General features: G+C 53.7%; 1 protein-coding gene across 1 annotated transcript; it reads right to left on the bottom strand.

Annotated features, from left to right (window-relative positions):
- Positions 1-363: 363 nt before the first annotated feature.
- LOC133357419 (angiomotin-like protein 2) lies at positions 364-23,974 on the bottom strand. Its single transcript, XM_061575344.1, has 10 exons — positions 23,640-23,974; positions 20,069-21,117; positions 14,256-14,460; positions 11,408-11,552; positions 10,317-10,429; positions 9,056-9,205; positions 8,283-8,521; positions 7,695-7,796; positions 6,722-6,927; positions 364-5,817 (listed from the first exon to the last, which is right to left on the bottom strand). The coding sequence occupies exons 2-10, from the start codon at positions 21,010-21,012 to the stop codon at positions 5,276-5,278; spliced, it is 2,646 nt and encodes an 881-aa protein (XP_061431328.1). The 5' UTR covers positions 21,013-21,117; positions 23,640-23,974; the 3' UTR covers positions 364-5,275.
- Positions 23,975-24,702: the final 728 nt, after the last annotated feature.

Genomic DNA, 24,702 nt, shown 5'->3' with positions numbered 1-24,702 from the left:
AACATCACGGTGCTTTACATCCTAGAGGAGTCCACGGGTAATTAACCCCCTAACCAGCAAAGCTGCACCGCCTGCACTCCCGACAGCGACTCGCTCCTCCACCCCGACGACTCCCCGTCCTCCCTGGCGGGACAGCAGCCGCTGGGGTGGCCTCGTGGAGACCATCGTCGTGATCATCATCGTCGTCAACGACGAGAACCATATCGTCATTGTCGTCGACGATGATATTGTCGTTGTCATCATCGTCGTCGTCATAATCGTCATCGTCGTCGCACACACACACACACGCGCTACAAGGGTGCACCAATCACACTTCATCTTTTTGTTTCTTCAATAATAAATAATTTATTGATAGCCGTAACGGACAAACGCACGGACGCCTCTCCCCCGTACAGCCGGGCCAGAGCGTGGCCACGCGGCTGGGGCCCGAGGCCACGAAGCAGGCGGACAGCGAATTAAATAATAATACTGCTGCTGCTGCTGCACTCGCAGAAGCCGGCGGCTTCGACGCCGCGGTTCACGACGCGACTTCCACGCACGAAGCCCTCGCACGCCGCTCGCGGGGCAAGCGAGCGCCACGGACAGGGAGCCGTCACTCTCGCGCTCGGCGGCGGCGATGGCTGCGACACTTGCGACGAATTGGCCCTGAGCGTTCGTTTCCCGCTGCTGCCACGGCGAACCCGGCCTGTCGCCGCAGCGGAGCGTGAGGACCGGCGCAGTGACCGGCGAAGTCCATCGACTCGGCCCTGGGACCCCCCCCGCACCTCCGAGTGGGCACAGGTGGCTCCGTGCGGCGGTGCGAACGAAGTTCAACGTCCGCACTGCGAGCGCAGAGGCGACGTCGCAAAGCAGAATACACGCGAGCATCGTCTAAGTTTGGTTTTAAATACGAAAGGTCAACTTGATGTGACTGCATGGCCAGCCTGAAAACAATAAAACACATTTAAATGCTTTTTGTTCTTTGACTAAAACTTAGGACTATAACATGGCGTTCAAATCATAACAAGGAGCAATGGATAAATAAGATAAACATGATTACACGGTAAGACCAACAAGCTCGCATGTACAACACGAACATCAAAGTTTACTGCGATGGGTGTCTTTGAAGTAAAACATTCTGAAGTGAAGTGCTGATGAAACACGACAATCGTTTGATCGTTTTCCTCTCTCGAGCTGAACTCGGAGTGGCAACAGACGCGCTCGTGGCTTCTGCACAGCGGAGATGTGACCGATGCTTTGGAACGTGGGCCATGGACTGTTTCAATCACCATCCCCCTCCCGATCACCACCACCACCACCCTTGCGTTATCATTGTTTAAAACACCGAGGAGGTACAAATAACGACAGTGCGCTCGTCACGACGTTTTAAAACATTTGGAACGTTTAAATGTACGATGATGACGACGTGAGCCTCGCCTTTCGTATTCCCGATTTCGTTGACCGAGAGGCAAAGAAGAGTAATTCGAAGTTGTTGGTTACTCCCACCTCATCTTCCAAGACGCGACCCGACCGGCGCGGAAGAGTAGGCCAAGGACAATACCCACGGGACGGAGCCCTTTCCAGAGGGCCGCCTTCTCTCACTGGAGCCCCACGTCTGCGAGCGACAAAACCGAAACTACTCAACTATTTTTATTTTACCAGCCAAGGTACACTGAGCTGTGTAGCTCTATAGCAGGAGCGACTTGACTACCACGAAGCGGCTTATCACTGTGTGGAAATTTATAGCAGCCAAATACTCTGAACGCGTGATGTTGATTCTAAATGTGAGGGAAAAACCGGAGTACCCGGAGGAAAATCCACGCGACCACGGGGAGAGAGAAACGCAAACTCCAAAAATACAGCAGCAGGCGTCAGGGTCGGGATCGAACCCGCCACCTCCTGCACACCAGGCGAGGTAGTTAACATCTCCTGGCCACCCTGTGGCGTGGACCGCGCGGGCCGCACTCGCGAGCCATTTGAACCGCGCGTCGCCCCCGGCCGTCACGTGCTGCGAGCCACGCGGCCGGCACACGACAACGGTGGTGGTAAAGACAACGCAGGGCCAACCCGGCCGTGCCTAGGCTCGCATGGGGAGGGGGGGGGGGAGAAATGTTCGCGTTGTCAAGCTCGGAACAAGCGAAAGCGGTCGTGATTATCGGGCCGGCGGTGGGTGGGTGGTGGTGGTGGGTCCTGGTGGTGATGGGTGGTGGGTGGCGGTGGTGGGTGGCGGTGGTGGAGAAATAATCACTTGGAATACAAATACGGCACGTGTACATAAATATGCAAGAAAAATTGAATACGAATACAAAATATATAGAGAGAATGCGACGCCGCTGTAAATATTGCCGACACGGCCGCCTTAGGCTGTACAAGCATTACGATAATCTATCGGCCACGCGATGGATTAGCCCCAACATCAATTACGAAATCACAAACACTTTTACATGTCACAAGTGAGCCAACAACAACAACAACAATAATTCCTAGTCTACTTAAAGCCTTCAAAACACAAGTTGGGATAGCGCCGCCCCAAACGCGCTGTCTCTTTGGTTCTCATAAATATGCCGCCGATTGGAAGCGTCGCCTCCAACACAACCCCATCGAAAGTGTCGTCGGCAAGGCACGCGGCCCCCGCGCGCAGCAGGCGTGACGCCTCGCAGGGCTCGCACCGGACACCGCACCCGCGGTCCCGTGCAACGAGCCGATGCGTTAAACCGACATTGATTAAGCGACACATGCGTACATTACAAAATATAAATAACTTTGCTGAAATTTTAATGTTTAGTTTTTTTCTTCTTGGCCGAAACAACAAAAAGGTGGCGCAAATCGTCCGGCCCACAATTCCCATTTTCGAGTTCCGGGCCGGACGCTGAGGCTGAGTAACTCATCCAACTACCATCATCAACCAACGGTACGTTACCCACTGCCGACGTCGCCATCAGCTCCCCGTCCAGCGGCACACAACTGGGGATGGAGGTCCGAGACTCGACCGCTCCCCTCTCACCATCTTCGTGTCAGTAAATCCGAGCGGATAATGGTGAAGCGTGATCGATTGCTGATATAAATCGGATATCGAGGCGTTCAACACCAAGCGGCAACGACGTCACCATGGCGCTTGGGCCAGGCCAGGTGTACATTGGGGCCACGTGAAGCGTCGAAGGCTCGCTGACAGGTCTCAGAACAGACCCAGGTGCCGTGAGTTGACCGACTGAGACGACTGGCAAATGCACACCAGCTGTACCCCGACTGTGCCTACTTGCTGTGTTTGAGCCACCCGGTGCTCCGCTCGTTGTTGCGAGCGGCGCTCCTCCGGCCTCCGTTGCTGCTGGAGGGCGACTGCCTCCAACCGCCCAGCGGCAGCAGCGTCCTTCAAGATCGGCCTCCTTCACAGCGGAGGGCGATCTTGACAGCGCATTCACATATCGACAAGTGCGCGAGGACGCTTTGATTTTTGATCGCGCGGTCCACGCGCCCACAAGCACACGGACAAATGCGATCCTTTTTTCATCAGGCCAGCTGAGGAATCAGGGTTGTTCGCAAATGTGAGCCACTAGCGAAGATATTTCTACAATGTTATGAATCTCTTTTAAACTCCCTTTGTGCGTGTTTTTTTGCGATGTAAATCAGGAACTCCAAATGAGTTCAGTCCATGGTGTCTCCCTGTTTACACGAGCGCAGGCAAGTGTCCTTCTCCATTGGTGCGAAATTCCACATTCCTATGGTGAGACCCAGTCGATCCTCTGAACAAATACTGTTGACAAAGCACAGCAGATGAAACTCATTGTGTGGCTACTGCTGCTGAAGATGATGATGTTAACAACCTAAGATAGGTTGCGAACCCATCACTGGAGCCCGAACTGGAGCTCGAATTGTGAATTGGGCCATAATCCTGACATAAAACACACCCTCACGCGAGGCTAAAAACATTACGAGAATTTAAATGCAGGCTAAAGTTCATATCGGCTGTGGCGTCAATATATAAACACAAACAGACCCAAATAATCTCCATAATCGTTCATCAGCCACCACCGCCTCTTCAGTCATTGTCTCGCAACATTTTCTTCCTCCCAAAATAATAATAATCATCATCATAATACATTCTGACCACGAGTCACCGGCGGACAGATTGAACATAAATAGTTAAATACGATGCAAAGAACTGCGGCATCGAGGACAACTGCAACACAGAAATTGCTGGAAGTATTCTTCTTGTTGTTGTTGTTATTGCCGACCGCGCGGTTTCATGACCCGGACTTTGTGGTCAGCGTGGAGTCCTCAGGCCTCTCTCCGTTCTGCAACCTCCCGACGCGCTTCACGGTTTTGGGGCTCTGCCGCGGCGTCCGACGTTTCGCTCCCAAGTGCTGGAAGCCTTCTTCAGGAAACCGAATTTCGGTTCGGTCTCCCAATTCAGGCACTGGCGATGCTTATCCCCACCCCCCCAAAGCACGTGGGGGGGAGGCGAAACGTCGGACGCCATTTCCATGTGGCACGGCCGGATGACACGCCGGAGAGGCAAACTCGTTCGGTGACCATTGCGTTGGCGCTGTTGGTTGGTGGTGGTGGTGGTGGTGAGCGGTGGCATGGCGGTGGTGGTGGTGAGCGGTGGTAAGAGGTGGCGTGGCGGTTAGCGCTACGCTGCGCTCCGAACCCGGCCGCCCGAATTCGACTCCCGCCCATGGCCACTGTCGCCCAGTGACGATTATCTGAACCGGTCCCACTCGGAGCGTGGAGCCGGTCACCCACCCCGTATGTGTGCTGTGCTGGCCCTTCCTAGCTGCTCGCCGACAGCAACAGTGGCACGGGTGATCTTTGTCCTCTTTTTTTTGATGAAACGGTGAGCGAAGTAACAAGCTGGAAAGCAGAACAGGAGTAAACTCTCCGCGGCGGGGGCCCCTTTTCCGCCAGCAGTGGCGTGGCTCAAGCGACTCTAGGGCTGCCCCTTTGCCTTCCACTGTTCACACTCAGGCGGGAGAGAAGCCCCGCTCACACCGCAGCCGTAGGTAGCAAAAATTAACAGTCGCTTCTTCGTTCGGGCTTTGACGAGTTCAAATCCCCGCCAGGAGGTCGACTCGGTCCATCATCTAAAATTAAGTACTGCTTAGAGTGAGCAGCCAGCAGCGGTCGTTCCTTTGGAAAAGCCCGGCGGGCCCCGCCCGCCCGCAGGAATGAGGAACTTCCGCTGCTGGCCGAGTGCTGTCGACGGCGATGCCCGCTGCCCTCCCCTCCGTGTTTATTTTGACCTTTGGCCTTCGCCTTTCCCAGGGCCCCCTAAGGTGGGGCGAAGCCGCCGGGTGCCTCAGATGAGGATTTCCACGGTGTCCGACGCACGAGCCTGAGGCCTGTCCTGCGCCGCCCCCTTGTCCGTTTGTGTGCCGGCGTTTGACCGGTAGCGGGACTGCAGCGACGACGACGAAGACGACGATGACGACGAGGACGATGACGTCATCGCAGCCGCCACACCTTGTGACCGCCCCTCGCTCTCGTCCACGTCGCCGTCGCCAATCAGAATTCCCGAGTCGCGCGACGGCTCTCGACCAATCAGCATCTTGGGGCAGAGGGACGACGACGACGATGGCGACGACGATGATGGCGACGATGATGGCGACGACGATGATGGCGGTGATGTGGATGGGGCCGAGGGCGCGAGTTCACTCCGCGTGCAGTGCTCCTGCCGTTCCCGGTTGAACTGCTCCATGGACAGATCCGCGAGGCAGTAGCCGGCCCATTCGGGCTCCTGGCCAATCAGGATTCCAGAATCTCGCGACGCTTCTCGGCCAATTGTGACTCCCGTCATTCCGCCGTCGCGACCGCTCGGAGCTCCGGATTCTTCGTGACCCCCTGAGACATGGAGAGTCCACGCACGCACGCACACAGTTATTAGAATTGATCGTCTCACGCGTCACGCCGCGTGGGCGTACGCGGTGCTTCTACGGCATGCCGATCGACACGGTGTTTGATGTTTCCTCAAGAACCCCCGTGGCACAGCACATGGAGCAAAACGTCGGACCTCGTGCCGAATCCGTATCGACAGAGGGCCGTCACGTTTCATCCTCGCAGCAGCAGCAGCAGCAGCGGCTTCTGGCGTACCACTTCTGTGGCCGTCTGGAATGCTCTTCCTTCCCATATTAGGAAGCCACTGGAGCTTTGCACTTTTATATTAGATTGAAAACTAATTTCTTATACACTGCTTTTTGTGTTTCATTTATAGTCCTTACCCCGCACCTTCGATTAGAACGGTTGGCTACGTACGGTGTGAAAGAACTTCAATCACTGCAGCTCTGTCGCAAACATGGCTCATGGACTTCCTGTCTGGTCATCACATTCTGACCGGCGACTTCCTGACTTGAAGCTTGCGTCACTGCAGGAATTCATATTCTTTGGGTTTTTCATCTCTCATATTAACACGCTATTCTATACACATTAACATGCTATTCTCTCACATTAACATGCTATTCTCTCACATTAACACGCTCATCTCTCACATTAACATGCTAATCTCTCACATTAACATCACTAGCCCCACCCACTTCATTTATGACCCTTGGGCTTTACCCATTTTAAACAGTCTGCCTCAGCAGCTTTCCCCCTCTTTTTTCTTCCTGATGACGAACGCTTGTGTTGCGATGGAAACGTCGTCGTTTTACAATCTTTATTATCATTTATTTTCTTTGAACCTATCTACGTGACTTTACCGAAAGACCCAAAGAGTACAGCAACTTCCTGTTATCCGCCGAAGGGTTACCTGTGCCATTGAGTTGAGCTTGGCTGTGAGCTGCTGCCGCTGCTGATGGTGACGATGGCGAGGATGCTGAGGAGGTGGGGCGAAGGTTCGAGTCCAGGTCTCTTGCCGTGCCTGGGCTCGTCAGCTCGGAGCAGACTCCGGCTCGCGAGTGCAGAACACGGATCACGGCATCACGCTCCAGCAGCTGGGAGTGAAGTCCTCGCAGCCTACGGTGCATCAACATCATCGTCATCAACATCATCATTAGTATCATCATGAACATCATCAGTATCAACATTATCAGTATCCTCATCAATATCATCACTATAATCACCACCAGCAGCAGGATCAACATATACATCATCGTTTTCATCATCAGCAGCAACAGCATTATCATAATCCTCAGCATCCTCATCATCGCCGAAAACATCACCACCACAACCATAATCACCATCGTCACAACCGCCATCAAACCCAGGAGGGATCACACCACACACACACCACACACACACCACACCACACACCCCACACACACACCACACACACACACCACACACACTACACACACACACCACACACACACCACACACACACCACACCACACATGAATGTATTTAGAACTTTTTCTGCACTGTACGTAGCCAACCGTGCTAATCGGTGGTACGAGAGGACAACGAAATAAGTACACAAAAAGTAGCGCTAAAGTCACGAGTTGTTCAATCTAGATGATGATTTGAAAGTGCGTAGCTCCAGTAGCTTCCTAATATTGGAAGGAAGAGCATTCTAGGCGGCAAAATGACATCCGAAAGCGCCACGCGATGCCGTGACCATCTTTGTTGGACCGCCAGCCAAAAGCCGCCGCCGCTGCTGCTCCTGCGAGAATGGTGACGGTTCACGCTGCTTGCTGACGAGATGGGCGAGGAGGCATCGCTGTTCATTTGTTTTGCAAGCGCTTGCCGAGCGTCGACCACCCAAAGTGATCGTTTCTCTTCACCTGTTCTCCATTTCGGCGCAGCGCCGCTGAGCCGCGTTGAAGTCGGCGCTGCTGTCGCTCGCCGGGCTGGCGCGATCCTCCCACAGGAGAGACGAAGTGTCCCTGCGCGTCGAAGACGCGTAAAGGGGCGGGGGGGGGGGGGCAGAAGCGCTCAGAGTCATGGGGGGGGTCACGGATCACGCGAGCGAGGAGTCGCCTCGCCCGCGCGCCGCGAACGGCTTTCTCTCTCTCAAGAGAGAGAGTCGCGCCGTCGTGTCAATTCGGCACGACGCCGTCCCGACGTTTCGCTCCCACGTGCCGGGTGGAAGGAACCGAACCGGATTTCACTTCCCGATGGTGCAGCATGCGCATCGATCGGCGCCGGTCGCTCACCGGCGGTCGGTCGCCTCCTCGTCTCTCTACGATGCTACTACCGCGGTCACCGTTTGCGCGAACGTCACCCGCTAATTCTGCCACCCCCTCGCGCCCCCTCGGCCCCCCGCCCCCTCACCCCCCCGTCCCGCCCGTGCGACGCCCTGGCCACCCCGAACCCTCCGTCCCGACCCCGCCGACGAAGTGGCCGGAGGAGGGAGTCGCCGGCGCTCTCACCGGTGAGCGGCAGCGGTGGCGGCGGCCTCAGTGGTGAATTGGCGCAGCGCCCGCTCCTCCAGGTAGCGCTGCTCCCAGCGCGTCGACTCCGCCTGCAGCCGCAGCAGGCGCGACTCCTGCTCCTCCGGCGCTCGCCGCAGCCGGGGGACGTCGTCCTCCGCAGGGCCCGGGGCGCCGGCTTCCTGCGCCGCCGAGGGCGACGACGGAGTCGCCGTGGGGTCCGCTCCGGGCGTCGGGCGCTGGGCGGCGGGGAGGGACGGTGCGAGGACGTGAGCGGCGGTGTCGGCGGTCGGTGGTCAGTCGGTCGGTCGCTCACTTGGTTAGTTGCTCGGTTGGCGAGTTAGTTGGTGAGCTAGTTGGTGAGTTAGTTGGTGAGTTAGTTGGTGAGTTAATTGGTGAGTTAGTTGGTTAGTTGGTTGGTGAGTTAGTTGGTGAGTTAATTGGTGAGTTAGTTGGTTAGTTGGTTGGTGAGTTAGTTGGTGAGTTAGTTGGTCGGTCGAGTGAACTCTGTGGTGAGGGACTGAGCTGAGGTGTTGTGTGCCGCGGGACGCGATGGGGGTTGTGTCTGGTCGTGATTGCAGGGACGCAACGCTCCTCGGAAGAACACCGGCGTGGTTTTAGTGGTAGCAGCGGCAGCGGCAGCAGCGGCAGGAGAAATGAATTGTTTAGGTAGTGAGTGAGTGAGTGGGGCAATTATTGAGCGAGTGAATAGGCCAGAGTGTTTGAGCAGTGTGGGGCGAGAGAGCGAATCGTCAAGCGAGCTCACGCCGTACCTGCTGCAACTTGAGACTCTTCACTTCCTTCTCCAGGTGGCTTCGGAGCCTCTGCTCCATGACGTCTCGCTTGCCTGCTGCTGCCTGCAGCTGGGCCAGGGCTGCCTGGAGAGTCTCCACCCTGTGCTCACAGGCAACCTTCCGCTGCAGCTGCAGGAGGGACGACACAGACGCAAACATGGCACCCATTTAGCGTTGAGGTCGGCACGGCATGCGAGCGAGTGAGGCGAGCGAGTGAGGAACGGGTGAGTGAGGAGTGAGTGAGGAGTGAGTGAGGAGTGAGTGAGGAGTGTGCGAGTGCCTTCGCCTTCCCGGCGCCGATGTTTTACGGAATGCGAAGGCCGAATTTTTACAAATACTGGAGAAATCCGATGAGCTATGAAGCTCGTTTTCTCTGATGTCCAGTTGACCTACGGCAGGAGTTCAGATTTGCCACCGATGTTAGGCACCCAAATGCATCGCATGATTGGCACGCGTCCGAAACGTCGTGCGTCTGACTTGAATGCGCGCGGCACGATAGACGACCACTGGCGGGTGTGAAAGTGGCTCCAGGTGCATCCGAGACGTGGTTTTGCTTTGGCTCCGATCTCTATTTTTGCTCCATTGCTGCGCTGCATTTGTTGTCGCCTTCGTCATGTCGGTGACCCAGCTGTTTCTTGCAACGAGTTATCACCCGGTTAAGCAACTTCAACTTTTTTACGGATAATTTTTCGCTCTGGTTTGATCGTCTGGGGGGCAAAACTCGGGGGTTCCTTCAAGTTGATTTTGTTGAACTAGGGTGAGAACCCAAGTGGTGAGGACAGAGTCTGAGTCGCAAGACTCACCCGGGTCACCAACATAACAAAAGCTGCAGCATATAAGCAGTGTTCTATTATGTTACTGTACATTGAACTTCTTTGGCACCGGACGTAGACAACCTTGCTAATCGGAGGTGCGGGAATGGACAACAAACTAAGCAAAACAACAAGCAGTTCTAAATAAATAAGTTTTAAATTTAGGACCACAATGAAGCAATTGGAAATCGAAGCAATAAAACCAATGGCGTTACATGAGAAGTCAAATACACCCCACAACCCAACATCAACATTTTATGGAATACATTTTATCGTGAAAAAGTTGGCTCAGACAATTTTTTTTGTTTAAACGTTAAGAGTAAAATTAAGTTACGCAAACATCGGCATGGATGGTGGTGGATGCAGGCGGGTGTAGACGGACGACGGTTTAGTGTCCAGCAATGCAGTCCACACGGGGGAGGCCTCACCTCTTCCTGCAGCCGACTGTTCTTCTCCCGGGCTACGCCAAGAGCCTCCTCCAGATCCCTCACGCGGCCTTCAAACTCCGCGGCGCATCTATCGCTCGTGAGCGCCTCCCCACCTTCACACACGTACAGAGCACACGCGACTAAAGGTTACCATATAGTTCTACGGATTATTGTCGGGGAAAGTGCTGTTAGCAAGCGTCTATTAAGGTCGGCACGGCTGCGAAGCACGGAAGAGCGTTCCAGACGGCCCCAGAAGCGCACCTCAAAGCGCAGCGCGATGCGGTGACCATCTTTGACCTTGGAGAGTCCCAGGAGCAGTTCTGAGATATCGCTTGCCGCTGACGTTAGCCTTGGCTGAGAATCAAACTCAGGTTCGCTGGGTTCGTGGCGTGGTACGATACCCGCTGAGCTACCGCACTCCACACGCATGTACACACAGACAGGAACAAAGACCCCCCGTATAGCTCTAACAGACTGTAGGGGCAAGTGCTGTTAGCGAGTGGCACCTACGAAGGCCGGAACGGTACGCACAGGGGGTGGGGTGGCTAGCACCAAGCCCGGCTGCCTTTGTCTTCCCAGTGGCGACGATGTTGAGTGAGCATTGTTCTATGAACCCGACGGACCGAGTTCGATTGCCGGTCACGGCTAAGCAACCTGCACCGCTGAAGAGCAACGGCTGACGGAGGCCGGCACTTTGTTCTCTACGGCAGGACTACACCGAGCGACTTGATGCAAACAAAACCTCCCTTCAGCTGTGGGTAAATCCAAACGCGGCCCACCCCATTTCTCCACCAGAGTCAGCTGCGAGAGTCCCTTCCCTGCAACATGGATGGCGAGTCGTCCCCGGACCGCTTTCGCGACGTAAACCGTTGTTCGTCCAGGCCGTGCCGGGCCGTGCCGGTCGTGCCGGGTTGGGAGGGTTTGCGAACGACAACAGGAACCCGGCCGGGCCATTGAACGACAACACGAACCTGGCCGGGCCACCGACGTCACGGCTTAACCACCCGACATTAAAAAATAAAACCCCACAAACACGGGTCGTGTTTTTCCCCCCGCGATAGCCGATAGCCGCGCGTGGCGTGAACACTCACCCATCAGTTGGCGGTTGAGCTCAGACAGCCGCTTCATCTCCGCTTCCATCTTCCTGCGCATCGACTTCTCGAGCGCCTCCCGCTTGTTGGAGGACTCCACCATGGTGTGGTAGGCGGACGACAGCCGGCAAATCTCGCTCTCCAACTGCAGAGCGAGGGTGGGGGTGGGTGGGTGGGGGGCAGAGAAGCAGTGAGGGGAGAGTGGCGATGAAGAGAGAGAGACATCGAGAGAGAGGGAGACGTGCAAAAGATCGCGGTGAAGCCCCCCGTCTCTGTGGTGCAGGACGCTTCTGTCTGCTCGAGGTGTCCGTGTGTCCAAGGAGCAGTCCGTTTACTAGCCAGGTGACAACTCAAAAGGTCAGGATGGGTCTCATTTGCATGAGAGACTCTGGGCATCAGGCTACTTCTGCCAGCAGGGGCTGACGATTGCTGCTGTGTCATCATCCCAAGTGAGTCATTTGCGATGTCATTTTCGAGATTGGAAATATTTGGACCCCCGATGCTCGTTTTGCCTTTAAAGCCGTGTCTCTACCAAGCCCGAAAGAGTCGCGGTTTGGAACTCTGAATGACCCTTCTGGATTTAACGTCAGACCACAGTCTCCCCAAGGTGGACGCTGGGAGTGAGGCGATTCGTGTTTAGCTTCGTATATTTTTGATCAAACTGCGCTATTGGGCGTCGCACGTCACCCCTTGTTAGAGAATGGTCTGCGGAAGAAGATATCACCCACAACTATAAAACGATAGCCCACTGAGCTCTATGGCCCTTTTTCATAAGCAACCTGGCCACAAATGAGAGCTCAACGAAGTGGCTTATCACGTGGAAATCTAAAGAAGCCAACCACTCTAGACGTGTGATGTTGATTCTACATGTGGAGGAAAAAACTGGAGAACCCGGCGGAAAAGCCACGCGACCACAGGGAGAACAGGGAGAACAGGGAGAACATACAAACTCAAAATATACAGTGGTCAGGGTTGGGATCGAACCCACAACCTCCTGCATACCAGGCGAGTTAGTTAACATCTTGACACCGTCGCACCCCAACTACTTCTGAGATCCTGTCAATTGGCCACCAATTGACCACTGATCTATGTTTGGGGCGTTGCAATTTCCCACGCTCCCTTTGCTGCAGAGGCGGTGATGTCCATCATGTGGATTTTTGTGTGTGTTAACTCCCAGAGCTGGAATTTTGCCAGATTACATCAGAAACCAAATGTATTTAACGCGACGGGGATTTTGGTGCGAGTCATCGGTTACCAGGCTGAGATCATCACCTCGCCTACACACTCGATCAGTTAGTCACGTGCGGCTGAAACTCAATTCTCGTGCGGCTGAAACTCAATTTTCGTGCGGCTGAGACTCGGGACTCGAACTTCGCCGCGTTGGCTCAGTGGCTCTGACCCCGGCGCTCCGTGAGCCGCCTGCGTGCGGACGCGTTTGTCCGTCAACTTTTGAGTTTGTATTAATGGGCGGCCGCTGTATGATGGAAGAGACGACGGTCTGTGAGGGGCTCCTGAGAATTCACTCTCAAAAACTACGTGGTCACATTCCACGCTCCAGCTACGCTGCACCCATCCCCATAACCACAGGAATGCCACATCGCAATAGAAGCCACGTCACCTCAGCCACGACCACGACGCTCCCTTTATTTAACCCTCTATTTAGCCGTGCGAACACCCATCCGTATCCACCGTCTCTCGCCGGACAAAGCCCCATGCGAGTCTTGAGCAGCACAACTCTAAATGTAACCACGAATGAGAGAGATTTTAATTAAATATAAAGTAACCAGTTCCTGATTCCTGTAATCAGTTTCCTCATTGGGAGGTTTAGAAGTAACGTAATCCTGTCGTGTTTTTCAAGTAACGCAATCTGATTTGATAACACTCATGAAATGGAACCGTCCACCCATCCCGATGCAGAATGATCGTGATGTTGAATGTTGAGACTTTGTGAAGAAGCCCTGTGGATAATTAAAGGGCAGGCAGTGTTTTGACTGCCGTAGTAAACTATTCCAGTTTGGCTGCTGCTCTCCTCACGTTTACCCAAGCTATTAACAATAATTTTCCTTTTAAAAAAATTTTCTTGAGTAATTTTCTAACTTTTGAAGAGTAAAATAAGCTCAAAAAGCAATAGATTTAATTATGGAAATCTTTTAATGCACCGCCTTCTGGTAATTGTAGCTGAAACTTCTAATGACAGCCGCTTATAACCGTTTACTCCCCAACTCTGCCAAAAGGGAACCTAATTAAAACAGAAACCTTTCAAAATGTTTAAAATGATTGTCTCCCTCTGTGCCACGTCCTTTGTCAAAGACTGTTGGCGAACACAGCCTTCCTCACACTCAGCTCTGTCCGTGATATTTGCATTGGAAACTTCCAGTTGTATCCAATTATTAGCATTGCTAACGTTGCAACTTGATCCCCCGTTGTCCCCGTATTTTTTTGTGGAACTTATATCATTTATCTTGTTTTCTTATTGTATGTCCGAGAAATAAAACTTTGCCATTCTCTAATGATATCTTCTCGCGTTCTTGTCGTGCACCCTGCTGCTTTCCGTCACACATTTGTAGTTCACCCATCTCGTGTCTCTCCATGCAACGTTTAACGTCCTTCTTAAAACTCACTTCTCTGTTGCTTCTAGTTTTCACTGTCGGGTTGTTGTAATTGTCCAGTTTTCACATCCATATAGGAGAACAGAACCGCACATTTAACATGACCGTATTTTAAAACTTGTTGTTATTATTAATGTTTTTTTATAGATCCCACTTTCTGAAATAATTCTTTGGGCAGTGCTATTCAGTGATGTTCACTTCATTGTAAGGCCACCTTTTTGTTTTCCATTGCGACGTACCTTTTCCAAGCGGCACATCTTATCTTTCTGCTCCTCCAACTGAGCTCGCAAAAGTCTGTTCTCCTGGGCCAAGGCTTCACCTAGCCGCTGGGCCCGAACCTCCGCTAGGCTGAGGCTTGGCTGCTGCTGCTGTGGTGGAATTTGGGCCGCAGGTGCCTGGAAATTCTGGTGCAAGGTTGGCATCGACGCAGGCGTGGGCAGAGGCCTGTGGCAGAGAAACAGAGGACAAACGTGAAAATACATCAAACATTGACGAGTTTAACAGCAATGCAAATAATTAAAAACAATAATGAATGCACGGTAGACATCATTATAATGCACCCCAGCACTTGAATGTGTGGAATGCTTCTGCGGTGTATCGGTTTCGCATACTTGACTTGTAATGGCAGAGGTCGACCCGTTCAATCTCCTGGCGTGGCAGCTAAATATAGATCTCACTCCTGTGGAGTCATTTAAACAGAGGCGTTTACTTTAGTTCTCTTGTTTACCCAGGAAAGCTTCACTGAGTCTCAAGACTCTAATTTCAGGAGGGTCCTGCCAAGTTTTTACAGTCGTGGACGATGCAGCTGCTGTGTAATCCCAATTGAGTAATTTCCAGGTAATGTTTCAGCATTGGGATATTTTGGTCAATGTTTTTTTTTACTATGGGAGGAAACCGGAGTACTCGGAGGCCCCATTTAGAACAGCGAGGAAACCGATGCAGAACAGGCAGGACGACATGCACAGAACATGCACATTCCATACAGGAAGGCGCCCAAGTCTGGAATCGAACCCAGGGCATTCTTGCTGTTATGCGCAAGTGCTACACACTGCACCACTCTACTGCCCAGTTGATGAGAACCAGAAGGTCAATGCCGATAGGGACGCTGCTCGTTTAAACAAACGCTGCTGGATAGCATTAGTCTGGATGGCCTCAGAGGCTGATGGCCAACAACGTACTGTACCTCTTATTGTGTTGCGCTGAGAGCTGCACGGACGGACCGAAGTCGGGTTTTTATTTATTTCTGGACACTGTACGCACAAAAATCTGAAAGTGGGTGCCAAGTGTCTCCACGCTCCCAACAAACATGGGGAGGCATTCATCTCCATTGGAGGCCCCAGAGTCGGCCGCGGCATATTTTTACATTCCTACGCCTGTGGTCAGTTCCTCCAGAGTACACACGGGGGGGGGGGGTGGTGGGGATGATGGTACTGAGGGGGTTAGCAACACTGAGTTCTATTCCCGCGAACGGCCGCCACCTCCAGTCACGATCATCTGAACCGGTCATGGGCCTCCTCCGCTAGGGCGACTCAGCTTCAAACGAGCGCCTCGTGTGGTGTGCAAACATTGCCACTGAGGAGACAAAGGCGGCCGGGCATGGTGCATAACTCCCAGTGGCTTCCTAATATCGGTAGGGAGAGCGTTCCAGACGGCCGCAGAAGCGCATATGAACGCGCGCGATGCGGTGACCGTCTTTGTTCGATGGCCAGCCAAAAGCCGTGAATGTGAAAGAAACGTTAAACGGACGCTGAACGATGCGATTTGCCTTCGTCTGTCGTGCATTCTGCTCTGGCTGTCGCCTCGTGCGTATTACCCCCGCATCGCCTGAACAGACTGGAGGGGCAAGTGCTGTGAGCGAGCACCTATGAAGGCCAGCACAGCACACAAGAGGGTCGGTGGCCAGCACCACACCCGGACGTCTTTGTCTCCCCAGTGGCGATGTTTACATACCGCACCAGGTACTCATTTGAGGCTGAGTCGACCTATGGGAGACACTGAACTGGTTCAAATAATCGTTATTGGTGTTGGCCATCAGCAGGAATCGAACTCGGGTCACCGGGTGAGGAGCACTGTGCGCTAACCGCTACACCACCACGACAGTGGCACACATCGTATGTTCGTTGGACTTCTTTCGCACCGTACGTAGCCATCCGTGATAATCGGAGGCGCGGACAATAGTAGCACATTCACGCACGTCCAGTACTCCAAACAGATTTGTAAAATTCGTGTGAATGCGAGTATCCACCTCGAGCATCTCTCTGATAGCATCTCCCCTACATCATCTCCCCTATAGCATCTCCCCTACAACATCTCCCCTACAGCATCTACCCTATAGCCCACCCGCCGTCCCGGCCCCCGGCAGCCCCATGACAACCCCTGTGGTGGACGGTAGTCGCCCATCCAAACACGGCGCGTGCTGCAGCAGCAGCAGGCCTCGCTTCCTTGAGACGCGACGAGATCGGCCGCATTCCGCGCGAGTTGGTCACAGGCGTAGAAGGCGCGGACCGCGCCGCGCGTGCCGGTGTCTTTGTCTGCGTGGGTGTCGAGTGGCAGAGACGTCGAGTGAACATTCGCGAATGTGGTCTCGACTGGGCCGTTCAAGAGGCTGACCACCTCGTGGTTGCCAGAGTTTCAGAGCTTCGAGGACTGGGTTTGTGCGGCGATCTGCGGCCACCACCTCATCTCCCTCGCCGGAGATCCGGACGCGTATCCGCTTCTCGGTGGGCAGCCACGGGTACGATGAAATCGGTTTGTTTGAAAACAAATTTCTTTAGAACGGCCTTTTGTTGGCGATGTACGGTGCGAAAGAAGTGCAACATACGGTACCCACGTGCAACACACAACGCCACTACCACGTCTCGATGCAAGGCAAATCTCGTCACCCGAATCCAAATTAAGCAGATTCTCAGATTGGCAAGGTCCAAGCGGGACGGGTGGAAACCCCCCGACTTTGTGTGGGTCTTTGTTGTCCTTCCCAAGACCTCGGTGGTGCCACGGTGGCGATGAGATGTTAACTACCTCGCCCGGTATACAGGAGGTCGTGTTTTCTATCCCGGCCCTAACGCCAGCTGTATATTTGGAGTTGGCGCGTCTCTCTCTCCGTGGTCGTGTGAATATTTCTTCCGGGTCCTCCGGGTTTCCCCTCCACGTGTAGAATCAACATCGCCACAAGTTTCGGGTCCTTGGCTGCTATCAATTTCGACACGCGAAACCCGACGGATCGCTTCTGAAAAGGAACTACACAGCTCAGTGAGCCTTACACTGGTAACATAAAATAGTTTTCATAGTTTAGTTTAGATTAGCATGGTTGGCTACGTACAGTGCGAAAGAAGTTCGACACACACGTACACAGGGGCCATGTGCCTGGAGTTAACCAACCTCAGGCACCACAAGAGAGAGCCTACTGTCCCCTCCTGGCGCCACGCGGGCTCAATCATCACACTTCTTGTTTCTGTTCAAATAAATTCCACTCCCCGGAGTTCATTCACCATCGACCCACCATTGATCCACTGCTGGATGCACGCGGCGGGGGCCTCGCCAGCAGCCGCGCGGTTTTCGTTGCGGCGAATTGACCATACTTCCCCACGTTGGTCGGCGTGGCTTTGGTGAAGGCGGTGCGTGTTGCGCGTATGACTGGGAGTTACGCGCAGAACGTAACCCCGCGAGGCCGCCGCCACCGATGACCCTGCCTGTCACGTGCCGGGATCAAGCGCACTACCTCTGGAGGTGTGGTCACGTATGTACGTATGTCACATATATTCAAATGCGTGTACGTTGAACTTCTTTTCGCACCGTACGTAGCCAACCGTGCTCATCGAAGGTTGCGGGAGGGAAGGACAACAAACGCAACACAACAACAAGCGGTTTTAAATAAATTAGTTTAAAATCTACCACAACCCCACTCCTAACATACCCACTTGACAAAAATCCCCCATATAGGGGCAAGTGCTGTTAGCGAGCACCTATGAAGGCCCGGAACAGGACACGACAGGGTGGGTTGCCAGCCCCACACCCGGCCACCTTTGTCTCCCCAGTAGAGATGCTTACATCGCCGCACCAGGTACTCATTTGAGGCTGAGTCAACCTAGGGGAGGCCCAGGACATGGCTCAGGTTATCGTCACTGGTGTTGGCTATGAGCGGAAATCGGGTTCCTAGTGCAGCGCGCTAACAATTACTCTACCGCTTCCCACACAATACAAACACCCACGCTCATATATACACACACGGCCGCTATTCACCACTTCATAGTCGTAGCGGTGGTGTAGCCACAGTGCAGGTGCCAAGCTAGGTGCTGCTTGAGGCCACATGAAGTGGCAAAATCTCGCCTCTACGCCATCACAGGTGAGAGCCAGACGTTATAGGTTCGCGCCACTCACACGGTCACACGATGGTGCTGACTGTGAGAACCTGCGCCAAGTGACTAACCTGGCTGAACCCCAGGACACTGGTGTAATGACTAATGAGAGATAATGATACAATGCGAATTGCCCCTTGCTCACACATTTTTTAGCTATAAACTCTGTTGCTTTACGACCTTACGTAACAACGGCACAGACCGCGTGGGCCAGACAAGACCCCACAACTTGACTTCCCAGTGTCCCCGCGGTCGCACCAGGGAGGGCCTGCCACTTAAAAACTGCCCATTTCGTCCATCAGACGGCCACCGCATCGCGAGCTCTCAGATTCGCTTCTGCGGCCGTCTGGAACGCTCTTCCACTCCGATATTCGGCAGTCACCGGAGCTATGCACTTTTCAGTCATCCAGATTGATAAAGTCATTTATTTTCAACTACTTTTTGTGTTTTAGTTTGTTGTACTTCGGCCGCACCTCGGATGAGCACGGTGTGGCTTTGTACTGTGCGAAATAAGTTCAACGTCTTCAACAGCGAGCGGTGACGTTCACGTGACTTGTTGTGCTGTGCGCGACGAAGTGGCTTATCATTCAAGTGAAAATTTACAGCAGCAGAATATTCTAAACGCATGATGTTGATTATAAATGTGGAGGGAAAAACCGGAGGACCCGGAGAAAAATCCAGGAAACCACGGGGAGAGAGGCACGCAAACTCCAAATATACAGCAGGAGGTGTAAGGATCGAAATCGAACCCACGACCTCCTGTGTACCAGGCGAGGTAGTTAGCATCTCGCCACCGCGGCGCCCCATGGGATGTGCCACGTGTTGTTTTTTGGCACAACGTCTGACGTTTCGCTCCACGCACCGGAGCGAGGAATTCTCTTTCTGTTGCTGAAGCTCTTCCCGCCGCATATGTACGTATGTCTCCCCAGTGGCGATGTTTGCACAACACACCAGGTACTCATTAGAGGCTGAGTCGACCTACTGGAGGCACTGGACGGTTCAAATAATCGTCACTGGTGTTGGTCATGAGTAGGAGTCGAACTCGGGTCACTGGGTTAGTAGCACGGTACGCTAACCGCGACACTGCCACTACAGTGGTACACGCAGTATGTGTGTACGTTGAACTTCTTTCGTACCGTACGTAGCCAACTTGCTAATTGGAGGTGCGGCGGAAGGACAACAAACTCAAGACAAAAAGCAGTTATAAAGAAATGAGTTTTAAATCGAGATAATGATTTAAAAGTGCATAGCTCCAGCGGCTTCCTAATATCGGAAGGAAGAGCGTTACCAGACGGCCACAGGAGCACATCTGAAAGCGCAGTGCGATGCGGTGACCGCCTTTGTGTGATGGCCCAGTCAAAAAGCCACCGCTGCGAGGATGAGCTGAGTTCACACGATGATGGCTCACGCTCCTTGACGAGCTCCTTCAGAAACAATGTCCATCGTACCAGCGAACCACGTGGCACATCCCATTGGAGTGCCATCAAACCAAAGTTGCAACCACGAGCTGAGTTTGCGTGAACCAGGTGAGAGAAGTCAAGAGGCCAGGATGTGAGTCTCATTCGCGAGAGAGTGACCCGGGTCACCGAAAGGGAATAACAACAACAGCCAAAATACAAGCAAAGCACGACCCTGAAGCGAATAGAAATCGGTACCAAAGCAAAACCGTGTCGACGCGTCTCGCTCGCGCTCTTTACCGGGCTTGCTGCGGCGTGAACTGCGAGGGGGGGGCCGCCCCCCGGAGCCAGGCGGTGTCGGCCGGCGCCCGCGGGGGGCCACGCGCCTCGCGCGGCGCTCCGTCTCCGCGGGCGACGTCCCCCTGCTCCTCCCAGCGCTCCCTGGAGCTGGGGTCGCTGTAGCAGGCCCTGTGCGTCATCCGGCTCCAGCCTACGGCCTGGCGGCCGCACAGCTGCGACGCGGCGCGACTCAAACCGCCCTGGCGGCCCTTGGCCACTGCCGTGCCCCTCTGCTGCTGCTGCAGACGCTGCTGCTGCTGAAAATGCTGCTGTTGAATATGCTGCTGCTGTTGCTGCTGCTGCAGATGCTGCTGCTGTTGTAGATGCTGTAGATGGTGCTGCTGCTGCTGTTGCTGTTGTTGTAGATGCTGTAGATGTTGCTGCTGCTGGTGGTGCTGTGCATACGCAACCTCCTGGGTGAAAGAGGCAACTTCGCCCAGCGATCGCACATTCACATTCGCCGCCGCCGCCGCCGCATCCTCGCACGGCGACGACGACGGAGCGCCGTTCGCCAGCCAGACGCGGGAGCTCGCGCAGAGCTCCGCTTCCGGCGGCGCGCGCTGGTAGTCCTCCACCAGCAAGCAGGCGCCGCCGCCGCCAGCAACGGCTGCCACGGCCGCGTTGGCCTGGCGGCTCATCGCGAGGGCCTTGGCCTCGGCATAGGAGGGAGGCAGCGGCTCCGTCTCGCCATCCTCCTCCTGCCCTTGGGGATCCTGGCGATCGGCGGGCGACGAAGCGGACGACGCAGGCGACGCGGCGGCCGCCTTGGCGGCCTGCTGCTGCAGGGCGAGGAGCAGGCGGGCCTCGTGGGGGTCCCCGTAGCGCAGCTGCTCCTGGATCAGGCGCTGGATGAAGGGGCTGCACGAGCCCGCGTCGCTCGCCTCCATGGGAGGGCAGGGCTTCATGCCGCGGGCGCGTCTCTCCCCGCGCGTCTCTCCACCGGGGGGAGGAGCGGCCTCCTTAGGTAGCCGTGGCTGTCCCGCTGGCCTCCTGTGGCATCGGTCCTTCGCCTGTCGGTCGACACAAAACAGAATCAGAATCTATATTCGTACTGGAGGAATGCGATGAACTATGAAGCTTTTTTTTATCACAGATGTCCAGTTGGGGCACGGGGTCAGAACGTTATAACAACAAACGGCACACAAACACGATCGGAGTGCAAAGTACAGGCAACGCGAAACAAATCACCCCAAAACATCCAAATACCATCCACATCCTAGCAGGCAAAGCCCACCGAGGTTTTCACTTTTTCAGAAAGCGACTTGGCCATCACAAACGATCGCTCGACAAAGCGGCTCATCGCACAGGAATTTATATTTGCTAAATTAATCAAAATAATCTCAACGCGCGTTTCTGTGGAGGTGCAGACAAGGGTGCGCGAGGTGAACATTAGGCAGCAGCGGCAGCAGTGGCGGCTGCTGGACATCTCGTGGAAGACGAGCGGCCTTGCCAGGCCAACGGGCCCGTCCAGAATAGACCCCGCGGCGTAATGCAATGGCGGTTGCCAATTCCAAACCACGGCACAGAGTCAACTTGCAGTGACCGCTTCCAACATTGTCCCTATGGGTCTGTGCGTGTGTTCCTATGGGTCTGTGAACGTCCTCCATGTAAGTCTGGGTCTCTGTTGTAACCTTTCACAGCTCCATCTCAAGCCACGGACCACATCATGAAACACGACATCGTCATCACCATCATCAATGTGCCATGCGTACGACCATCACACTAATGTGTATTTACAGCTCTTTGCCAATCCACGACTGGACAAAGGCTTCCCATGTTGTTCATGGGAGCTGGTTGCCCATACTTCACTACGCTGGTCAGTATGGGTTGGTGAAGGAGGGGGGTTAAGACCGGTTCATGTTAGCCTTGGCCCGGAATCGAGCTCAGCTTGCCAGGTTCATAGCACAGTGCGCTAACCACTGCGCCACCGCTCACCTCATCATCATCATCTATCATCATACAATAACTCCCCATAATGTTCATTATCTGTCACAAACATCGTCGCCTTCATCACATCATATGATACCAACATCTAAACTAAAACTCACCAATTGTTTTTTTATTTCACCAGGTAAGGCCCACTGAGCGATGTCGCTCTTTTTCAGAAGCGACCTGGCCACCACAAATGATAACTCAATGAAGTGGCTCATCATCATCATCGTCACCGTCACGTGGACATATATAGCAGCTACTTACTCTAAACGCACGATGTTCATTATAAATGGAGGGAAAAACCGGAGGACCCGGAGAAAAATCACTCGCGAGCCCGTGATCGGGGAATTTAACTGGAGTCACCGCGCTAACCACTGCGCCACCGCTCACCGAGTACACTTTATATTTGATTACACTTTATATTTGATTACACTTTATATTTGATTACACTTTATATTTGATTACACTTTATATTTGATTACACTTTATATTTGATTACACTTTATATTTGATTACACTTTATATTTGATTACACTTTATACTTGATTATATTTGAACCGCGTGCTTTGTCCGGTACACGAATTTCGAGTTGTCATAGAGAGACGGACGCGCCGACTTGGGAAGACTTTCATCGAGCAATGGATGTTCGTGACTCATGATACAAACACCACGTACAGTGAGTGGTTGTATTGTCGCGACCCAACCCGAGCGATGTCAGTAAACCCACTGTGGTGGTCTAAGCTTACTTCAGCAGCAGCAGCAGCAAAGCATCGACACGAGCATCTAGCGCCGGGACATACTGCCATAGAGAATCATAGAGACCCATAGAGACCCATAGGGAATCATAGAGACCCATAGGGAATCATAGAGAATCAGAGACCCATGCAGACCCCGAGAATCATAGAGACCCATCGAGAATCATCGAAACCTATAGGGAATCAGAGAACCATAGAGACTCAAGGAGGACCCGTAGAGAATCAGAGACTCATAGCGACTCATAGAACCCCATAGAGACTCATAGCGACCCATAGATAATTATATAGATCCGTTGAGACCCACAGGGAATCAGAGACCCGTATAAAATTACAGACACCCGTAGATAATCATAGACACCCAAAGGGAATCAAAGAGATCCATAGAGAATCAAGGAGACCCATAGAAAATCATAAAGACCCTAAAGAGACTCAGAGGCCCATAGAGACTCAGAGACCTATTGAGAAACAAGGAGACCCATAGATATATAATCAAGGAGACCCAGAGAATCGGAGATCCATAGAGACTCAGAGTGCCATAGAGAATCGTCGAGGCCCCTAGAGATACATGAAAGCCAAGCCATGTATAATCTTGGGATTGTGGCCATACACTCGAGCCTACACGCCACGGAGGGTGAGCCACTGCACAGGAGTCGTCTGTGCTCGTTCAATGGAGACGCAAACGAGCAAAACCTCGCGAACGAACTCTCCCGAAGAAGCCCTCTCGTCAGGGCCAGCAGAGTTCTACACTGACATGTCAGCTTCTGAACATACGTACTACATACGTGACGTACTGCTGATGGCACCACGCGCAAGGAGAGAATTGCGCCGTTCGGCACGTGTTGTACCTGAGTGGTGAAGGCGAGGCGTCGTCACGATGAAGCTTTATCTCACAGACACCAGTTGTATTTCAGACGAACTTGATTCTCTGTCGGTCGGTCTCTCCGCACGCGAAGCAAATCGCAAAGCCTAACAACTTTAACTTTCTGTTAATTAATCATTAAAGTACCGACGGCACCCAACAGCGCTAAATACAACACGATTAATAAATGTGGAGACTTTGACTCTGACGACGACGACACGAACAGACATCGACGTGTAAAGTTCGCGCGAGCGCTGAGGCCAAACCGCGCGAGCAGCGAACTCTGTCTAATGGTGAAGTATGTTGGCGAGGAATGTGCGTAAAGCGCACACGCGCACACACGCACGCACACGCGCGCACACACGCGCACACGCACACTCTCCCCTCCCCACCCTGCCTGCCTCGCTCGTTCTCTTCCCCCTCCGTCCCTGCCCCCCATCTCAGTTATTTTATTTTCATTGCAATCTCCGCCCCACACCAACCCCGAGCGGAACAGAATGCATGGAATGTCACTCTGCAGCCAAGATGTGAGCACGCCGCCTCCTGCTGCTGCTGCCGCCCTCAAACCCCCCACGTCTCTCCCCCACCCCCACTAACCCTCACCCCCCACACACATACAAAGACAAAGATCCCCGTGTAGCCTTCAACAGACTAACGGGGCAAGTGCCGTTAACGAAGCGCCTACGAAGTCGGCAAGGCACACGAGGGGGTGGGATGCGGCCAGCATCACACACAAGCAAAGACAAAGATTCCCCGTGTAGCCTTAACAGACTGTTGGGGCAAGTGCTGCCTCGCCATGGACCTATGAAGGTCGCCAAGGCACAAGAGGGGGTAGGTGGCCGCCTTTGTCTCCCTATAGTAGCGATGTTTAGACATCGCACTCGGCACTTATTTGAGGATTAATGGCCCGAGGGAAGGCTCATAACCGGTTCAGATAATCGCCGTTGTCCGTGATTGAGAATCGAACTTGGGTGTCCGGGTTCGTAGCGCAGTGCACTAAACTCTGTACCCCCCCCCCCCACACACAATCACAACGACAATCTCCGCCT

This window comes from Lethenteron reissneri, chromosome 58 (genome assembly GCF_015708825.2).
Source record: "Lethenteron reissneri isolate LAM-NWPU_2019-01 chromosome 58, ASM1570882v1, whole genome shotgun sequence".
Lineage (NCBI taxonomy): Eukaryota > Metazoa > Chordata > Hyperoartia > Petromyzontiformes > Petromyzontidae > Lethenteron > Lethenteron reissneri.
The sequence above is the reverse complement of the archived record's forward strand: the minus strand, read 5'-3'. Positions and strand labels throughout refer to the sequence as shown.

Bases quoted from the DNA above. Each gene is read 5' to 3' on its own strand.
- LOC133357419 (XM_061575344.1), bottom strand. From the start codon at position 21,012: ATGAAGCCCTGCCCTCCCATGGAGGCGAGCGACGCGGGCTCGTGCAGC. The intron at 10,430-11,407 runs GTGAGTGTTCAC...ACGTGTGTGAAG, and splicing joins GCTCAACCGCCAACTGATGG to GTGGGGAGGCGCTCACGAGC. The intron at 8,522-9,055 runs GTACGGCGTGAG...CCCGCCGCCCAG, and splicing joins AGAGTCTCAAGTTGCAGCAG to CGCCCGACGCCCGGAGCGGA.